Source organism: Strigops habroptila, chromosome 6 (genome assembly GCF_004027225.2).
Source record: "Strigops habroptila isolate Jane chromosome 6, bStrHab1.2.pri, whole genome shotgun sequence".
In the NCBI taxonomy this organism is placed as follows: domain Eukaryota; kingdom Metazoa; phylum Chordata; class Aves; order Psittaciformes; family Psittacidae; genus Strigops; species Strigops habroptila.
In genome coordinates, this window is record NC_044282.2 from 7,143,420 (window position 1) to 7,160,683 (window position 17,264).

Sequence of the window (17,264 nt, forward strand, 5' to 3'; positions counted from 1 at the left end):
AACCTGACAAAATGGCAACATTTCATTATAACTTAATCACCAGTGATTTCAAACAAGTGTATGATCTCTTCTTGCTTTAGTCAGAAATTGTTGTGTAAGATGTGCAAATGCAGCATGAGTAGCACTGCGCGCAGATGCTAAAGCGCGTCTTGCTGCCTAGGTCTTGCGAAGGGTTGTTATTTAGTGTGATGTTACAACACATTTTAAATCCTTTAATGCTGTGGGTTGCAGAAATATGATCTATCAAATCCATCATAAAGTATTACAGCAGCTCGAACCTTGCATCTCTTAGGGCTGATGTCAAGAAATGCTGTTCCTTTCCAGGCAGCTGAGTTCAGGCGAGTGAGGTGATCGTTGCCTTTTTGACATTTCAGATACCAGGCTCTGAGCCAGAGTGTTGGGAAGCTCCCCTTTGCCTTTCTGTATCGGCAGCAGAGATGAGCAGAGAATGAGACTGAAATGTTCCTGCTTTAAGAGACTCTTGAGTTTGGTCCAGGAGAATTTTGTTCTGTTCTCTTTGGTCTTGATACACATATGTGATAGAAACAAAGATGTGGGAAACCAAAGTTAAAAACATGGATGTATGTGCTGCATCAAAGTGTGCACATAATTTTAAAAAGTACAATATTTTCAATTTTAAAACAAGCTCCAATGTCCTTTTTTGATTTTTAGATGAATACTGGCATTCAGATTTGACTAAAAATTTCAATTATCAAACCCCTTTACCTCCAAGTGGTCATTTTTCGTCGACGAATCTGGTAAAATATCATTGGATCTTTTATAATGGAAATTTTTGCTTTTGTCTAAAAGGCATATCTGTTGTTGAAGATGTTTGCTTGAATGAAATCCAAATAGCTGTAGTTCCTTTTTTGGAAGGAAAGACTCATGTAACATTTTAGATGCATGAGTAATTTTTGTGCGAGCATTATTTTGGCGTTCATTCACTTGTGTGTTGAGACTTTGGCAGCCTGTGAAGAACAGCTAAAACCTGCTTCGTGGGTAAGATTGGAGTGCTATGTCAGATGAGAATTACTCTGAAAATGATTGTGTGGTAGAAGTAGTGTGCCTGTGGCTGGGACCCACTGACACCAGGGTAATACAAAGAAGGTCAGAGCTGGGAATTGGAAGAGGAGGAGAGTTAGTAAGACATTGGTCGTTTGCAGGGAAGGAGAAATGGAGTGGTACCCCATGGGTTGCTGTTGTACAGCTGTGGGGAGAAAGAGGGAATCCAGGCACTACATTTTGAACAATTGAGCTTTAGTCCCACTTTATGGCTCTGGTGATTCATGCTGTATGCAGAGTTTATACCACACGCTTCAGGGGAATTAACAGCTCCTCGGTGTAATTATCTGTTTTATTCTCTTGGTTCTGCGTGCTCTTAAATTGTGGTATGAGCCTTGTGTGCCTTTGTAAAGCCATGCTGCTCCTTCCCTGCGTGTGCACAGGGGGTGTTGTCAAACAGATCTAAGGCAGCATCCAGGGACTAGGGACTTCTTTAATTGCTAATTGTGGAATTGTAAAAATCTATGTCTTTTCCAGCTGGGAAAAGCCTTTTAATTTACTTTTCTGCTGTTTCCTGGATTTCCTCAGCTCGCTTGAATGCTGTGGTGTGAGAGGGGGGATGAGGGAACGGTGTGTGGCTCACGCAGCTTTAGTGCCACGTCACAAGCTTGCAAAGGGGCCTGCGCCATGTGTGCAAGCAGCATGAGCTTGCATATGATGATGGGGGGGCTGCACAAGCCTTTGGCCAGCCCTCTCCCCATTCCCACAGACCCTTAACATAGGGCTGACCACCACCCAGCACCCACTGCTTGCCATGGGGGCGATAGTGCCCTGGGCTGCAGGGGCATCGCACATGGACCTCAAAGAAGTGCCGTCCTGGGAAATGGGGCAGATTTACTTTGCAATTTGGCCAAAATAATTTTTCTGTCAGTTTATTGAAAAGTGATGGGGGGAGGAAGGCTCATCTTACTTCCTTTAATACTGCTGTGGAGTTTTAATCAGTCATGCTTTTTTGGGCCCCTGTTTCTTGCCCTGTGATCTGCCACCTGATTCAGTTTTCATTCCCGATACAGAGAAAAGTCTTTCTGTAATTTCCAATATTCAGCCTATTTATCCCTTTAAGGAGAAATGTAGCTTTTGATAGCATGTTTTTCTCTCTCCGGCTTCTGTGAAGCCACGGGTGAGGAAGTGTCAAGCCTAAGGTAAGAAAATAGATTTAAAAACCTCTAATGCAGGTCTGCTGGGTAAAACCTACCTGTAGCTGACTTCTGAAGAGATTCTGGTCTAGAATGAGATTGGAAGAGCCGTCTGTATGTATGATATATGATATATATGATATATATGATATGTAATGATAGCGAGCATCACCTGCAGGAGACTTTTGGGGGGGTCCTACCTACCTGGTCTTAAGGCTACCCTGCTCCCTTACAGAGTGTTAGCAGCAGTTTATTTCCCTGTGTTCTGTCCTTCCATAATCCCTCTCTCAAATAACAGTCTGTCTGGCCCTCTTTAGCTACTCTCCTTTGATCAGGGAAGTGCTTAGGAAATAAACCTTTATTCACTTCTCTGGTCGTTCTTACACAGTCATGTCTGGGCCAGTTTTAGTCTGGGGCTTGCCAGATCACAGACCGTGTGCTCTGCTGCTTTTTGCTGCACATATGCCTTTTATTAATTTTTCTCAGTGCAGACTTTGCTCTTGATTAGATGCTGGGTTTTGGGGCATGCAGATTTCTGTATTTGCTTGTTCTAATTTAACTCTTGTTATCCAAAGGATCTTTTTCTGAGTAACAATATTATTTTTGTGGTTCTTCCCTGGAGTGGCTTCCTTTGAAATCTGTAATCATGCAGCCTCTTTGACTTGACTCTGCAGTTTTGGAGGCCTCGTCTTCCATCGAATGTCCCAATGTTTGGGGAGTACATGGTGGAGTTATCCATACTTTCAGCTCCTGTTTATTCTTTGAGATCATATTCCTCCTAAAATGGCTCAATGTCTGCTTATCAATTTCTGTCCTGATATCTCTATGTTCCATGTCTGCCTCAACCTTTTCTTGTTACTACATCTTCTTTTTTTTTGATCCAGGACCCTACTTTTCAGAACTTTGTCATTAACCAAATGTTTTTTGTCTCTATATGAAAATACGACTTTGTTCTTTCTTCTGCATTTCATTTGACTCTGGTCAAATGTGATGTGATGTGAGAAAACATCATTTGAGATGTTATAAATGGTTGTTTTAAGGTTTCCTTTGAAAAGCGCATCTCTCGTTGTTTAGGTCCATCTGCTCCTCTCTGGGAAGTGCCAACCCAGAAGAACATTAACTCTTGCTCAAGAAAATAATCTATAATTGGGAGTGTATTTTTTTGATGTGATTTTGACCCTGATCCTTAGGGTTTCATAAAATGTATTGGAAAATCTGACTTGAGGGCAGCAAAGGCAGGTAGGTAGGTAGTGGTAAGGGCAGCATGTGCTGGGAAGACTGGAGACTTTCCCTAATGCTTGATTCATGGCTTTTGTTGCAAGTGGGGGGGAAATGGATGTGCTAAGAGTGTTACAAAATAATTCAGTAACTATAAATAAAATTGCATATAATCTGTAAGGCAATTTGAAATGAGCTGTGAGAAAAGTGAGCTCTCGTGTTGGTGAGATTTCTTAGGCTGGCATCAAGCCTATTCCTTTGACACGGAGTTTCAGAGCGTGCCTGGAACACTCTGTGCTTGGGAGGCTCAGTAGGATTTTCTGTATTTTGGTTCTTGGGTATCAATTTATTTAAACCTCAAGTAAAGAAGGTATATTGAGTTTGGTGTTTGGGGTTTTTTTAATCACTGAAAGGATTTGAGACAAGTGACTTTCTGATGGGCTTATTAAAAAATTAGCTGGACCTAATTCTTTAAATTTTCCTGTAATAAAGTTTGCATTCCTGTAGTAAAGGTTACAGATTAAAACTCATATACAGGAGAGATCATTAATGTCTATGGTCTTCTCTTACCCTATTGAAATTTGGGATTGCAGAGCAGCTTTGTGCAATTGTATCAAAGATATATACGAGGAACATAGTTTCCCCAAACTCTTTTAAACCATTTTGTCTTCATTTTTACATTCTTTAGTGGTTAACATTTAGGCATCTGTCAAGTGACTCTGACTAAAAGATTTTCAGAGAGAGCAAATACTTGGGGGCTTATTTTTATGATGCCAATGTGCATGGACTATCACCAAAAGCTTTAGTTTTAGCAGTTTTACACTTTGGAAGTCTTACTTTGTGTTGCCACAGCTCTGAAGCAGCAGTTCCTGTAATATCTAATGGTCTTATTCTTTCTCTGCACAGGGCAGAAACATGAGAAGCTCTCCATGAGAGAGAAGATACGAGGGAGGAGCAAGGGGAATTAATACCAGCAAGCTGTGCTGGGAGAGCATGGAACAGTTGTGGCTGTCCAATATTGACTGCACTGCTGCAGTTCAAAAATCTGCTAAATATAATTAGCAAGGAGTTATTGATTAAATGTTTAATCAGGGCTTTTTGATCCTTCAAAGTCTATCCAGTTAATCAAGTGAGATTGAAAGATAAGTGAAATTATGACTAACTCTTTCCAGGACGAATCCACTTATTAATATCTTCAGTGAATTGGGGTGGGGGGGTGGAGGGTTGGTGATAGTGTGTAGTAGGATAACTGAATTCCAGAAAAATCTTTAGCTCTTTTGTCTAGCAAATCCCTTTACAGACTACCTAGGTAATTTGATGGTGTAGTGATAAAGATAGTGACGAGACACTGCACTGGATAGGCAGAAGCAGAATAATTAGTCCCAACTTGCTTTTTGAAGGAGACTATCTTATTCTTGAGGGTCTAATTCCAACAGCATCTGTCACAAAAATTGAAGTCAGGCCTGGAAACTATGCATCAGCAGCTTTGCTGACTAGCTAAATTATTTTAGTGTAGTACTGCATATTTCTTCTGCAGAATATTCTTCCCACAGTACCTTGCTGCTTCAGAATTCATTTTTATTGCAAAAATGACTCGTTAATGCAGTCGGTTTAAGGTCAGTTTCTCTAATAACCACAGAAGGCTTGTTTACTGGAATATTGAACAAGGCTAAAACTAGGTGTTTGGAGTTTTCTTAATTAAAAATAAACCCCTGTACACTCTGCAATTAAATACTGATGAAAGTATTCCTAGCTTTTCCAGTAAGATTTATGGTCCTAAAAATACTTTAAGAGACTAAATACTTATACAAGAAAAGATGTAACTATTAGAATAGAATGTTGTCTCGTAATTAACTATCAGTATCTAGGTTTCCAGGTTAGGTCTCTGCAGGCACAAACTGCAGCCTTAATTTCAGTCAGCGCTCTTAATTTCAGGCTTTCTGTGGCTTTGTGAAGGTGTCAATGTAGTGGTTCTTGTTTTCAAGGCTATACTGAGGGATTACTTTTGTTGTTAAAAGATTCAGGAGAAAGTAAGGATGAGTTTTGGAACAAATTGCCAAGGAGGGCTCATATATGAGGCCTCAAGAATTTGTATTTTAATGCTAAGGAAGTTCTGTAGTTTCTTTCATGTTTATTAACATCTGTCCATGCATGGTGGAGAGGATAGGTTTTAGACACATTAAATGGGAAGCTACATGATATCTGGTGTATCTTTTTAACTCTAAGATTTGAAATACAGGTATCAGAGGTGGATTCAGTGCCAGATACATGTCAAAACTTTGCAGAGCCATCTACCATGCTAAAAAAAAGGGGAGAAGGCAGTGAGCCTGGAGGTTTCCAAACTGCAGGATGTACTACATGAACTGCTCAGGACGGCATGCAGTAGAAGCAGTGCTTGAGTACTTGTGCAATGGTCCTTGCGCAAGCTGAGAACCAGGCGTGATGCCAGCAGCCTCCCTCCGTGGTGTGCCACTCTCATGCCAGCTAAGAGGAAGAGATTGCAAGTCAGGAGCTGTGTCCTGACATGACACTGAGTCAAACAGGGATGGGAACAGAATCCAGGTTGCTGACAACAAGTTTAATGTTTTAGGCATCCATTTTTTACATCATGGGTTTTAGAAGCATAACGGTAGGAGCTTTTAAAATGCATAAAACAGAGGATGGTATTTGTCCGTCTCTAGTAGACTTCATTTGTGCCTTTGCCTTCTCAGAATGCTGAATATAATTCAAACCCAAGGGTTCAAAAAGTGATGAGGTAAGGGCCAGCACAGATCTTAACATAATCTCAATGCCGCCCAAGGAACTGTTTTTACCTGTTGGGACACCCAGTTCGGTAACATCAGTAACTATAAAAAGCAGGTATGAAAAGCTGAGAAAATACATTTTTGTTTGTATTTGCACCTTTTATTGTATATGCTCCAACTTCAAGTAGCTGGAAAATACTTTAGCAAAGGGAAGCATAGCTGTTAGCTCACAGCAAGAGCCACCTTTGAGGAAGCAAGCGTACCTATTTAAGGATGGGATTTGTTCGGTTGCACTGTGAGTGGCAAACAAGGCTTTCTCCTCACGTGTGTTGCCAGTGATATGATGAGATGTGACATGACAGTCGGTAGTTCGTGGGTGCAATGAGATGTCACGGAGGGAAGGAATTCTCTGATCAAAGGTGGAGGGTTTGTAACATTTAGTGCATCTGAGAACGTTTTAAAATGTACAGCATGAACATTTGCTGTAGATCTTGTTTGCTTTAGATGACTAACCCAAAATTGGATGTGGCCCATGGTAGCTGTGCTTTCCTCCTAGGGGGGTTGTAGTGCTTGTAACATGGAATTATAATGTTCTTAAAGAAGGTTTCAGCTGTACTTTGATGCTTCTATTCCCTTAACCTCTTATTTCCAGTTTAAGTTGTGAGGATTTTGCTGCCCTTCATGTTTCCAAAGGAGGTTTCTCTGCTTGTAAGGTCTCCAGTTACATTGTACATTAATTACATCTAATTTATTTTTTTTATTATATATATATTTTTTTTTCCAGTATTGTCATGCAACAGATTTTCTGCTTTTTTTAGGCAGGGAAGGCATGTGTCTAGGAGCCCAGTGGTATGACTTTCCCCTGGGATACAGAAAATGCAGATTTGAAATCCCTTGACCCGGAACACAAGAACAGGCATACTCAGTGAAATCAGGGTTTATTTTGTGTTCATCTACTATTCTGTCTCAGGCAGGGCAGGATTAGGTGAATAAGGTATAATAGCTCAGGAATGGAATAGTACTTCGTTCTCCTCAGCTTTCTGATGTCTGCCTTGTTATGTTTAGTAATGCTTGATGTACTTTTCTTACGTAAAATCATCTAACGGGAGATCAGGTCTGTCATGTCGCAGAAGGTAGACTCAGTTCCTTTCATAAAATAAAAAGGGAAGTATTTATGCGAGGCTGCAGCTGGTGATGTTCAGAGGCTGATCCCAGGCTAGCCTGGCAATGGCATATACCTCTTCTGGTATATGTTCAGGTCTCCATTGCTTCCTTGGACATGGGGAGCAGTATACCTAACAGAGTGTGATGGCTGGTTTCTGTAAGAAACGACGTGACTTAGGATCATAGAATCATAGAATGGTTTGGGTTGGAAGGGACCTTAAAGATCATCTAGTTCCATGCCTTTCTTAAGCCTGAAGGCAGGCCAAGACTACCTTTAACCTTCCACTGACCACCACTTAACTCAGTATTTTCTGTGGAGCTTGTTCAAAGGAGCATTGTAGGGAGAGGTGAATCCCAATGAGATCCTGGAAGTTGCAGCCTCTCTATGGATTTAGCTGTCAGTCATTTATTTTCCTTTCATCATGCTTGGATCCATTTTGCGAGAGGGAGGTGAAGACTGCGCAGCATAGCAGAGCCTTTCCCACACACTAAATGTTTGCAACTTTTTCCTTGTTGGTGCTGATGGGTCAGCTGTGCTTGGAATGTAGAGACCTTCAGAGTGTGCTGATCCAGCTTCCCAGATGAGTCCATACGCTGCCCTCAGGATGTCCACTGAAATGCCTGTCCTTAAGGCCTGGCCCCAGGCACCTGCCACGGCCTCGGGTTCAACCTTACTGACCTGCAGTGGCTGTGTTATGAGACTGCCTACAGGTCGTCTACATCAAGATGCCTAGCTGCGTATGACTGCTGCTTTCAAAATGCTTCACATCACTCAGCACAGCTAGAATTAAACCCTTAATAATGTTTTTGTTATTGCTTTCCCAATGGGACACTGAGTGCCAGCAAATTGCAAAGTAAGCCGAGCCAGTGAAGGAGTTTTGGAACACTTGCAGAGTCTTCCTTTTGGAGATGAGAGACCTGAGCTCCCTGGGATTTGCTGGGTTTGGGAAGCACTTGCTAATGTTAGCTAAAAGCCTTTCCTCCCCTGCAATACATTGCTCTCCTCCCTTTGTCACACAAACCTTCCTCCACTAGCTCTACAAAAAGGCTTTCATGCAATCTGGCACTGTCAGCCTGTTGCCTTTGTGGCATTGTGTTGGGTCTGGGATAAAGCGTAAGCTCTTCAGCCCTGGAGCTTTATAGTACGGCAATGGATGCTGATGGTGCTCTGGTTAAGAAAAAAAGCAACCAAGCAAAACTTATATTTAACAATAACTAAGCAGCAGTTGGGAACTGTGAGTTCTAGAAGTAGTTTGCATTTTAAAGGTTTTCCTATTCTTTCCCCTTTTAAAGCTGTTCATCTTGGAATTTTCACTATGGAAAACTGCATTGTTAGGAAGCAGACTTGTGTGTAGGTCTCAGTATGACAAGATTTATCTTCAAAGAAAGCCAATTAGTGCTTGAAGTAGAAGCTAAATCTGCTTCACAAGTGTAATTTGTCTTACAAACAGCAGCAAGCAACCGCGCTGCAGAGTACCATCTTAAGAAAAAGCAAGTCTGGTCTGTTTCCATACATCTTTTCTGTATGTTTCTATTTCTGGAGGCTTTTTCCACTAACCTAATGTGCATGTCAGTGTGAACACTGTGCGGAGACAGTACAATGCTGCAGCATTGCTCTTCCAGGGAGAGGGCTTAATCAGCCCTGGGGTGAGTTGTTAAATAAGGGAGGTGACAGACGGTAGGAAAGAAGCAAAGATATGAAATCTTCGAAAAGAGGACTGTGACTCTACCTTCTGTGGGGGAGCGGTTCTGTTACACCCTGTAAGCAATAAATAAATCGAAAGCAATTCTATTATATGTTGTGAGCTATGAGTTGTTGGAGTGAGCAGTTAGAAACCAAACTCACATGGACTCTCTAAAGCATGGAATAAAAACCAAACCAGCTTTGCTGTAATAAAGCACCAGGGTGCTGACAGAACTTCCCCAGTGCAGATCAGTAGTAAGATCACGATGCATCCTCTTGAGAAATGTGGTTTGTGCATTAGTATTCTTGAGTTTTGCCAAAAACCCTGTTGTTTTAGGCATGAACTAGCAAGGCAGTGTTGGCACTGTAAGGTGTAACGCGCCCTCTGACTGCAGTTCTATTTTCAAACGCAATTTAGAACCGACTACAGGTGTCAGTGTGGGCACTGAGCATCTTTACTGGTGGCAGCTTATTTAGCTCATTTGAGGAGGCCAAAAGCTGCAGCTGAGGCATGGGGTGATGTAAAAATTAAGATATTGGCAGCTCTGGCTGTAATCTGCATGCTGTCAAGTTGTATCATCAGCCTTTGGAGGCAGAGGGGAGGAGAAAATAGAAAACTGAGTGCCGTTGAGCTGAAAATGGAAGTCGATGCGTGGATTGACCTCTGTGTGTTTGTTCTTCATTGACAGGTTGATGACGCCTGGCAGTGAAATTCGATTTGTTCATAAGTTCATGGGTCTGGTGCCAGGCTGGGGAGGAGGTGCCCGGCTGATGCGGATCGTCGGCAGTGGGGCTGCCCTCCAGCTCCTCAGTGGGGCTATCAGGGTGGACCCCGAGAGGGCTTTGCGCCTTGGGCTCTCGGAGGAGACACTCTCATCCTCGGATGAAGCTGCAGCATTAGAAGAAGCCCGAGCCTGGCTAAGTCAGCATACAGAGGGTCCAGCCAGTGTGATTCGGGCTGCAAAAGAGGTGGTGGCAGTGGGAAGAGAGCTACCAATGGAAGCAGCCTTAAGGACAGAGAAGGACATTTTTGGAACTCTGTGGGGTGGGCCTGCCAATTTGCAGGCACTGGCTAGAAGACCAAAACATAAATGACCGTCAGTGCATAAGAAACGTTCCTGACCTTTTTGCAAACAAAGCTTTCGCTAAAGCAGGCATTTTACTGAATCATTTATGGACTTGTTCATTTAAACTGACATTAACATTCCCGTCGTTCACATCAGGCAGACATATTTGGTGTGCAACCACATAGAAATCCCTGCAGATTCTTTACTATCCTAATCATTCACTGAATGGAGAATTATGAAATTAGTATGTTAAGGTAAATAGTGTTGCTGAGAATAGGGCTATAATCTTCGGAATGAAGCTGAAAATTATTTTCTTTGAGTTCATTTTGTTTTTCTAACTGGTATGGAAATAAATTGCTTGAAAGATATGAGGTGTATTATTTGCAGAACAGGTGCATCTTAAAGCTGCAGAATATGAGTTTCCCCCACATGAGACCCAGTGTCTTAAGCAGCTTGAAGCAATGGTAACTGGTGAGATGATAGCTTTTGTTTTTTCATTGTCAGCCAGTTCTTTGATAATGCTGAGAAAGTATCCACAGGATACTTAAATTTTAATTATTTTTACAGGAGAAATTCTAAGTTACGGAGGAGTTTATAGCCCTCGTTCACTGATGGTGATTCAGGTCTTTAAATGCATTTAGGTGTCATCTCACTGTTGGAGGAGCCAGCTACCTACATATGCATCTGCACATTCCCATAGCCTTGACCTGTGCTGCTGAGAACATCCAAAGCTGCTGACCTGATACATTACATAGAACCTAGCTGGAATCTTGGAAGCCCATGATGTGATGTACCAGGCATCCAGATGGGATATCCTTGGCTGACTGGGTGGTCTGAGTACTTTAGCATTCTGGAAGGATGTATGGATCTGTCTAGGTCTCTCTTCGGGGTATTTTTACTGGTAGAGCATATTTGGGCTGACCAGATTTGGCACTCCAATTCATGCTGGTGACTGTGTAAGTAATTAGATAACCAGTGGGGAGGGTTTTCCTTTTAGAAATTAGAAACTGACACCAAGTCCCTGCTTTGGTAGATTAATCTCAAAATGAAACAGGAAAGTCCCTCTCCAGATTTCTTGTAGGCCCCCTTTAGGCACTGGAAGCTGCTCTGAGGTATCCCTGGATCCTCCTCTTCTCCAGGCTGAACAAGCCCAACTCTCTCAGCCTGTCTTTACAGGAGAGGTGCTTCAGCTCCCTGATCATCTTCACAGCCCTCCTCTGGACTCACTTGAGCAGGTCCACGTCCTTCTCATGCTGGGGGCCCCAGAGCTGAATGCGTTACTGCAGGTGAGGTCTCATGGGAGCGGAGTATGATTTCTACAGTGTGGCAGGATTCTGCAGTTGTAGACGATGAGGTAACTGTACATATGTTTGAGGATCTTGGGGCAGATCAATGATGGGAATTAGGCCTGGATTGCCTGTTAAGATTCTGCAGCTTTTAAGGAGATGCTCTGTTCTGCTGGGGATGTTTCTCTGTATGGCTTTCACAGTGGGGAGTGTATATAGCCTGAAGCAACCAAAATAAATGCTTGGGAAAGGGATGTGTTTTGAGTTGGCACCTCAAGGAAGGTAAGGCACTTACTCTGCCCCGTTGATCCTGTCTGTTTGCCTTCACACCTGAAGCTGCTGCTGGAGGAAGATTTCAAACCTCTCTTCCCCAGAAATGAAATTCAGTTTTCACTTCCAGAGAAAAGACAGGAATGGGAACATAGAGAGAGTAGTGTTATGGTTTGTGCCTCTTCCTCCAAGCCCCTTTTTATCCAGCAGCTCAGTTGTTAGTTCCCTGTGCAGCTGGATTCTTTCCTGTGCTCTGAAGGACTTCAAACCCATTACTTCTGAAGTGCGGATGTTTTAATATAGTCAGGCAGTACCTGACTGTTTAGTAATGAAGCTTTTCAGCTGTTCATGAAGTTCCTCAAGACTCATGAGGTATTCCAGACTGAACCTTCAGAGCATGTTCCATTCTGTGCTCATCTGACTTCTCGAAGCAACAGCACATTGCTGTGGGTCAAAAAAGTTGTGCTTTAAAGGGCAACTGCTCATGTCTTTGCTAGTAACAAATTTGCCATTACTAACACTGTGATTATGTTTATAAAATGGATGTGAAAATTGCTTCGAACCTGAGCAAGACCCTTGAATATTTTTGGATTTTAGGTTATTTTTCAGGTGCCAGGCTGTAAGGCTCATTAGTGTATTCTGTGCATTGGGTGATACACATTTGAAAGGGAAATTGTAGCAGAGAAGAAGAATCTGTTTACTTGCGTGTTGTCAATTAGACCTGTGGTGCCAGTAAATGAAACTCAGTTTCACTGAGGAAAGGGGACCTCTTTCCATTTCAATTTGTAGACAGGGAGCTTACTTCTCATTTCAGTAATGCATTTCCCCAGCCATCCTCTCGGATTGGTATCAAAGGCCAACATTTGCTTCTAAGAACAGGACAAATAATTAACAAGCACTGGGTAAGACACTTTCTGAGAAGTTTCAGAAAAGGTTACAGAAAGCTCATTTCGTTGGAATCACGAATTATACCAAACTTGGCTGCAGGAGAGTCTGAAGATAATTACAGGTGTTTGTTTTGATCAAGGATTTTGAGAGCAGCCTTAATACCGTATTCTCTGGTTTTCTTTTGTTTAAAAGCACAGTACAGCCCTTCATATAAAACCCCACCTAAATACCATGAGTGCTAACTGAGAGCTACAGACTGAGATGAAATAGAGTCCCATTTTACCAATTTCATCCCAAATGTTTTATTTCATTGAATACTTTCCTATCATCTTAACAAATACCTGTAACCAGCAGCTGATAAGCATTTTATTTTCTTCACAATTATTAGACTTCAAGCTTCATCTCTGTTTTGCTGCCCTCCAGAAATGGCCTAAAAACAAGCAAGCGGTAAATGCACAAAATAAATTAGAAACTTCAAAACTGATACTCCCAGTCTCTAATTAAATGGTTTGCTAGCTTTTGTATTTCCTAAGGGCTAGTCTGCCAGCTCCCTCCTCAGCAACTAGGTTTCCTATTCACGTTGTGAAATGCCTGTCTTGTTCCCTTGCCTCTGTGTACTGGGACAGCCTGAGTGCTTAATGGTGGTGTGTAATTCAGCACTGCGTCTTTAAAGATTGGGTACTGGAGATCACTTTTAGCCAATATAGATACTTTATCATATTTGCTGCCGACACAAATATACTTGCCAAATGGGCATCTAGGTAAGCTAGGTGTTCCTGCTGAAATGCTCAGTTCACTATGTGATTTTCTTTTTACTGTGACATACGATTCCTGTATTTGTGGTATCTCTTCTGGAAATTAGAGATGCCATAGGATTTAACAGCACCTTAATTTCTCTTTCTCCCTTTCATTCTGCTCCACTGTGCATTTCTCTAGCTATGCTGTTACAACTTGAAATTCACTTAATGCCATGGCGTTACAGAAGAACCGCGTAACGCAGTGTGGCTGTGGCTTAGCTAAAATTGACAGAGAACACGTCTCCTGCTGAAGGAATGGTTTAAATATAAGATGGGAATTACCGGTTACTACTTTTTCCTGGCTTGATCTGGGAGTGCGTTTACCACTCTGATAATTGGCGATTAAGCTCTCACCAGCCTTACTTTACTAGTTTTGGTATTTCACAGCTGCAGTCAGCCAGCAGGAGCCAAAAGCAGCATCACCGGTGTTCAGCTGCATAGACGTCTGCCTCTCGACTTGGTCAAGAGCCCCCAAGGATGATCACTGATAAAACTATTTGTAGGCTGTTTGGCTGAGAATCCTGGAATTAACTACATAGCAAGTCAAGTTCTTGTATTTGTTTCTTGCTTTCTTCAACAGCAGATACTCTCAGATTAAGTAAAATGTGTGCATATAGCAGAGGTGGCGTTACTGAAGGGTTTTGCAGCAAAGACAGACTTTTGATTAGAGTCACTTAATGTGTGCTAACTTCAAAACAAAGAAATGACAGCTTGGCAACTAACAGATAGAAGAAAAAATATTATATCCTGTTTCCTTCTGAAGTCCATTTTACTGGCTTGTTTCCTTACAGAACTGGAAGATGATAGTAAAAATCTGTAATCAAGAGCATCCATTCCTTGACAAGAAAGAGGAATCTTCCTTATTTCCACCCTATCTCCTCTGCACTCTCCTTTGTTCACTGATTGACCCCACTGATCTTAGCTGCAGGCCAAAGGAAACAAACTGGAGGGCTGGCACAGCTTTGCCCAAGATCAGACACACCAGCCCATCATCACAGTAAGGAGAACATTTCGGAAGTTTAAATCTACCATTCTAAAAACCAGCCCTCTTAATTCCCTTCAAACTGGTTGGTTGCCAAACAGCAACATTTGTCTGAAGACATGTAGTCCCTATGTATCAGCTACTGTCCCTTTCTATGCAGGATACATGTAACTCAGAAATTGCAGTTTAATTAGCTTTATTTTAAAGATTGAGTCCAGAATCAGCTAATGCTGTTTCTCACTTTGAAAAAAAAAGTAAACCAACTGCTATCAAGAGAAAAGACAAGCGTGCTTTTCAATCTTCTCCAATACACAGAAGACAGTTTGTTGAAACGCATCTCCTAGATTGCTAATAAAAGCACAAAACTACCTTTCCTGTACTGCCCTAGTTTTGCTATGAAGAACAGATGAACAGCAATATAGTCCTTAACATCCCGTGTCTTTGTTATAGGGTCAAGTCTGATTAACTTATGCTCCTTTGTATTTCAACGTTTCTCGCTGATTGAAGTAAGGCTGTGTGTGGTACTTCTACTGCCGGAAGAGCGAAGTGAGCTGATCAGCTCTTCAGATGAGAAAGTGTTAAGCCTGTGTGAGTGTTAAGCCTGCAACTCAATGGATTTTTCAGCAGAAAGACATAACTCCTACAGTGTTGTGTTTGACAGGCAGCCAGTCCGGGATGCAACAACTGAAGATACCACTCAGAGCCAGTTTCCCTTGTGGCAAACACTGGAAGCTGTTCTATAGTAATTCTTTAAAGTTCTTCCAGTGAAGCTCAATTAAACTGGAGACTTATTGAGATTGTTACTGATAAAATGTAGTTTTATTAAATTATAAATTCCGTAACAAAAACGAGACAGATCAGAAAGACCTCAAAAACAACCTACAAGGACTAGATGGCAAAGCAATGAAAATGCCATGAAGAGTGTATAGGTAAGAATTTGCGATGGAAGTTAACAGCATTTTTACATTTCCATTGAAGAAAGGTAAGTGATTGCTCTTGTCTAGTAAAAACACATTTTTAAACTCCAAGCTCACATCTATTTTCTCACATTAAATTAGCGTCCTGCTCACACCCCACATCTTGCCTGCCTCCCACATTGCTTTAGTGTTCTTTTCATACATCAATCCATGCAGAAAGTAGTAAGACACTTAACGCAACAGTCAGATAATGAAGACAATTCAAGTTGTACAGTAGATATACATTGGCCAAAAGGGACTGAGTTCTCCAAGGGGAGATGCTACAAAAATAAACACAAGACATTTCAAGAAAACTGGGCATGCTAAGCAGCTTTCAAACCATTAAACAGGACAACCCAGTTTCCCTACAGTTAATAGTCTTCCAAGCTGAGACATGTTAAGAGACTTAAGTTAAACAGCCAAATCTGTCTTCTCCCCTCACCCCCCCCCCCCCCACCAAACACACTGCTAGGTTTGAGTGCAATGCCAACGTGGACAGAAAATTTACAGATACAGGACTGAGTTTTTAATCGCATGGCTCTAGATTTAAACTTCAGTGACTGTGCACTGTCCATCCGGCCTTCTAGATCTTACACTTGTGTTTGCACCCCCGCCCCCTGCAACTGGTCTATCTGCTCCCAAACTGGCTTGCACTTGCATTCAAGTGTCTTCTGCTGGACAGAGGACAGGCGCTTGCTGAGGTGGGCAGACACCTCCTCACTATCGCTGCTAGCATCTGATTCGGTCCCTCCTCAACAGAGGTGTTCGGGGGCTGGGCACCCTACAGAAGATGACGATTCGTGGTCTTCTTCTCCCTCTCCCTGTGACTCCTTTCAGCCATATTGTCTTCATTTATTTGCAAGTGGGCAAAAGAGTTCTCTAGGGAATTGCTCGCATCAGGTGATGGTGTTGAAGGACTCATGAGCTGACCATCTAGCGATGGCAGGGGCCTAGCAGAAATGGATGCTAGAGGCTGCCCAGCTGCAGCCCCCAGAGTCAGCGTGCTGTCTGCACCATCAGCAGAGCTCTCTCTTGCCAGGTTGACAGTGTTAGCGTCACAGTCCAACCTCAGCCCAGCCACTCCCTTCTTTGGTATATCTATTTATGTCCCGTTTTATTTTCTGCGGCGTCCATGTTCATTTCTCCTGTACTGAACCATATTTTCAAGGTCTGCTACGTATAAAACCCGGCGATTAGCATTTCAGTGCTCTTTTTACCCTTGGAAAAGGCATCTTCCAAGCTCTCTGCTGGTACGTTCATCATACTGCCACCAACCATTTCTACCTTCATAGTACCAAGCATATTCTCCATTGCCTCTGCTTGCTGCTTTGAGTTCTTCTGGTGACAATAAGGTTGGCTTGTCAAGAAAATCCTCTGGAATCTCCTGCCGGCAAAGTGCACATCGTTTCCCAAGCCAAGAAGCTCCCTTCACACATAGATAGCAGAAAACATGTTTACAAGGCAGACTTACTGGATGCACACACGTTTGCAGAACAGATAGCACATTCAGGGACTGTCAGGGAAGGTGCTGCATTAGCACACGACTCATTTGTCTTCCTAATTTGTGGGCAGCATGTTGATTGAATGATCTATTTCGCCACAGCCAGCCATCCTGCAGAGGATCAAGGTAGATTTCAATCAGTTTATTGTGTCAACCTACACTGGCACCTTACATCACCTTTGACCTCAACACCCACAGAATGAGATGCTCACCTTAAATTATCATTTATGAAGCTTAACTAAAAGAAACTGACAGGTTAACATTCTGCTTCCTGAGCTGACAGACTAGAGTACTGGGTAATTCTATTTTGTTCATCACCAGTCTTTACCTGTTTAATTTTCAGCATGTTATCATGTCAAATTAGAAAACGAATTTTGGAATTTCCTCTGTTCTTTCTCTGAACTATGATTAATGCACCTCCAGTCAGCCAGTTACTTTGGAGCCTCTTCAGGAAATTTAAAGAAGCTAGGTTCTTTCCTTAAGAGGCAATCTAGCTGCAAACACTGAAC

General features: G+C 42.2%; 2 protein-coding genes across 4 annotated transcripts in view; one reads left to right on the forward strand and one right to left on the reverse strand.

The window, feature by feature from the left end:
• The window catches only part of ECHDC1 (ethylmalonyl-CoA decarboxylase 1), a 38,908-nt gene extending 26,446 nt beyond the window's left edge, over positions 1 to 12,462 (forward strand). For all 3 annotated transcript variants that reach the window (XM_030489543.1, XM_030489542.1, XM_030489544.1), the window contains one exon: positions 9,698 to 12,462. In XM_030489543.1, coding sequence (XP_030345403.1) covers positions 9,698 to 10,103 — 406 coding nt within the window. In that variant the 3' untranslated portion in view covers positions 10,104 to 12,462. The remainder of the gene's footprint in view (positions 1 to 9,697) is intronic.
• A 2,627-nt stretch (positions 12,463 to 15,089) lies between these two features.
• Positions 15,090 to 16,865, reverse strand: RNF146 (ring finger protein 146). The gene is given in 7 exon segments (XM_030489541.1): positions 15,090 to 15,895; positions 15,898 to 16,077; positions 16,080 to 16,436; positions 16,439 to 16,493; positions 16,495 to 16,746; positions 16,748 to 16,813; positions 16,815 to 16,865. Coding segments are annotated over 7 exon segments (1,056 nt in total). The 3' UTR covers positions 15,090 to 15,800.
• Between the last annotated feature and the right edge of the window lie 399 nt (positions 16,866 to 17,264).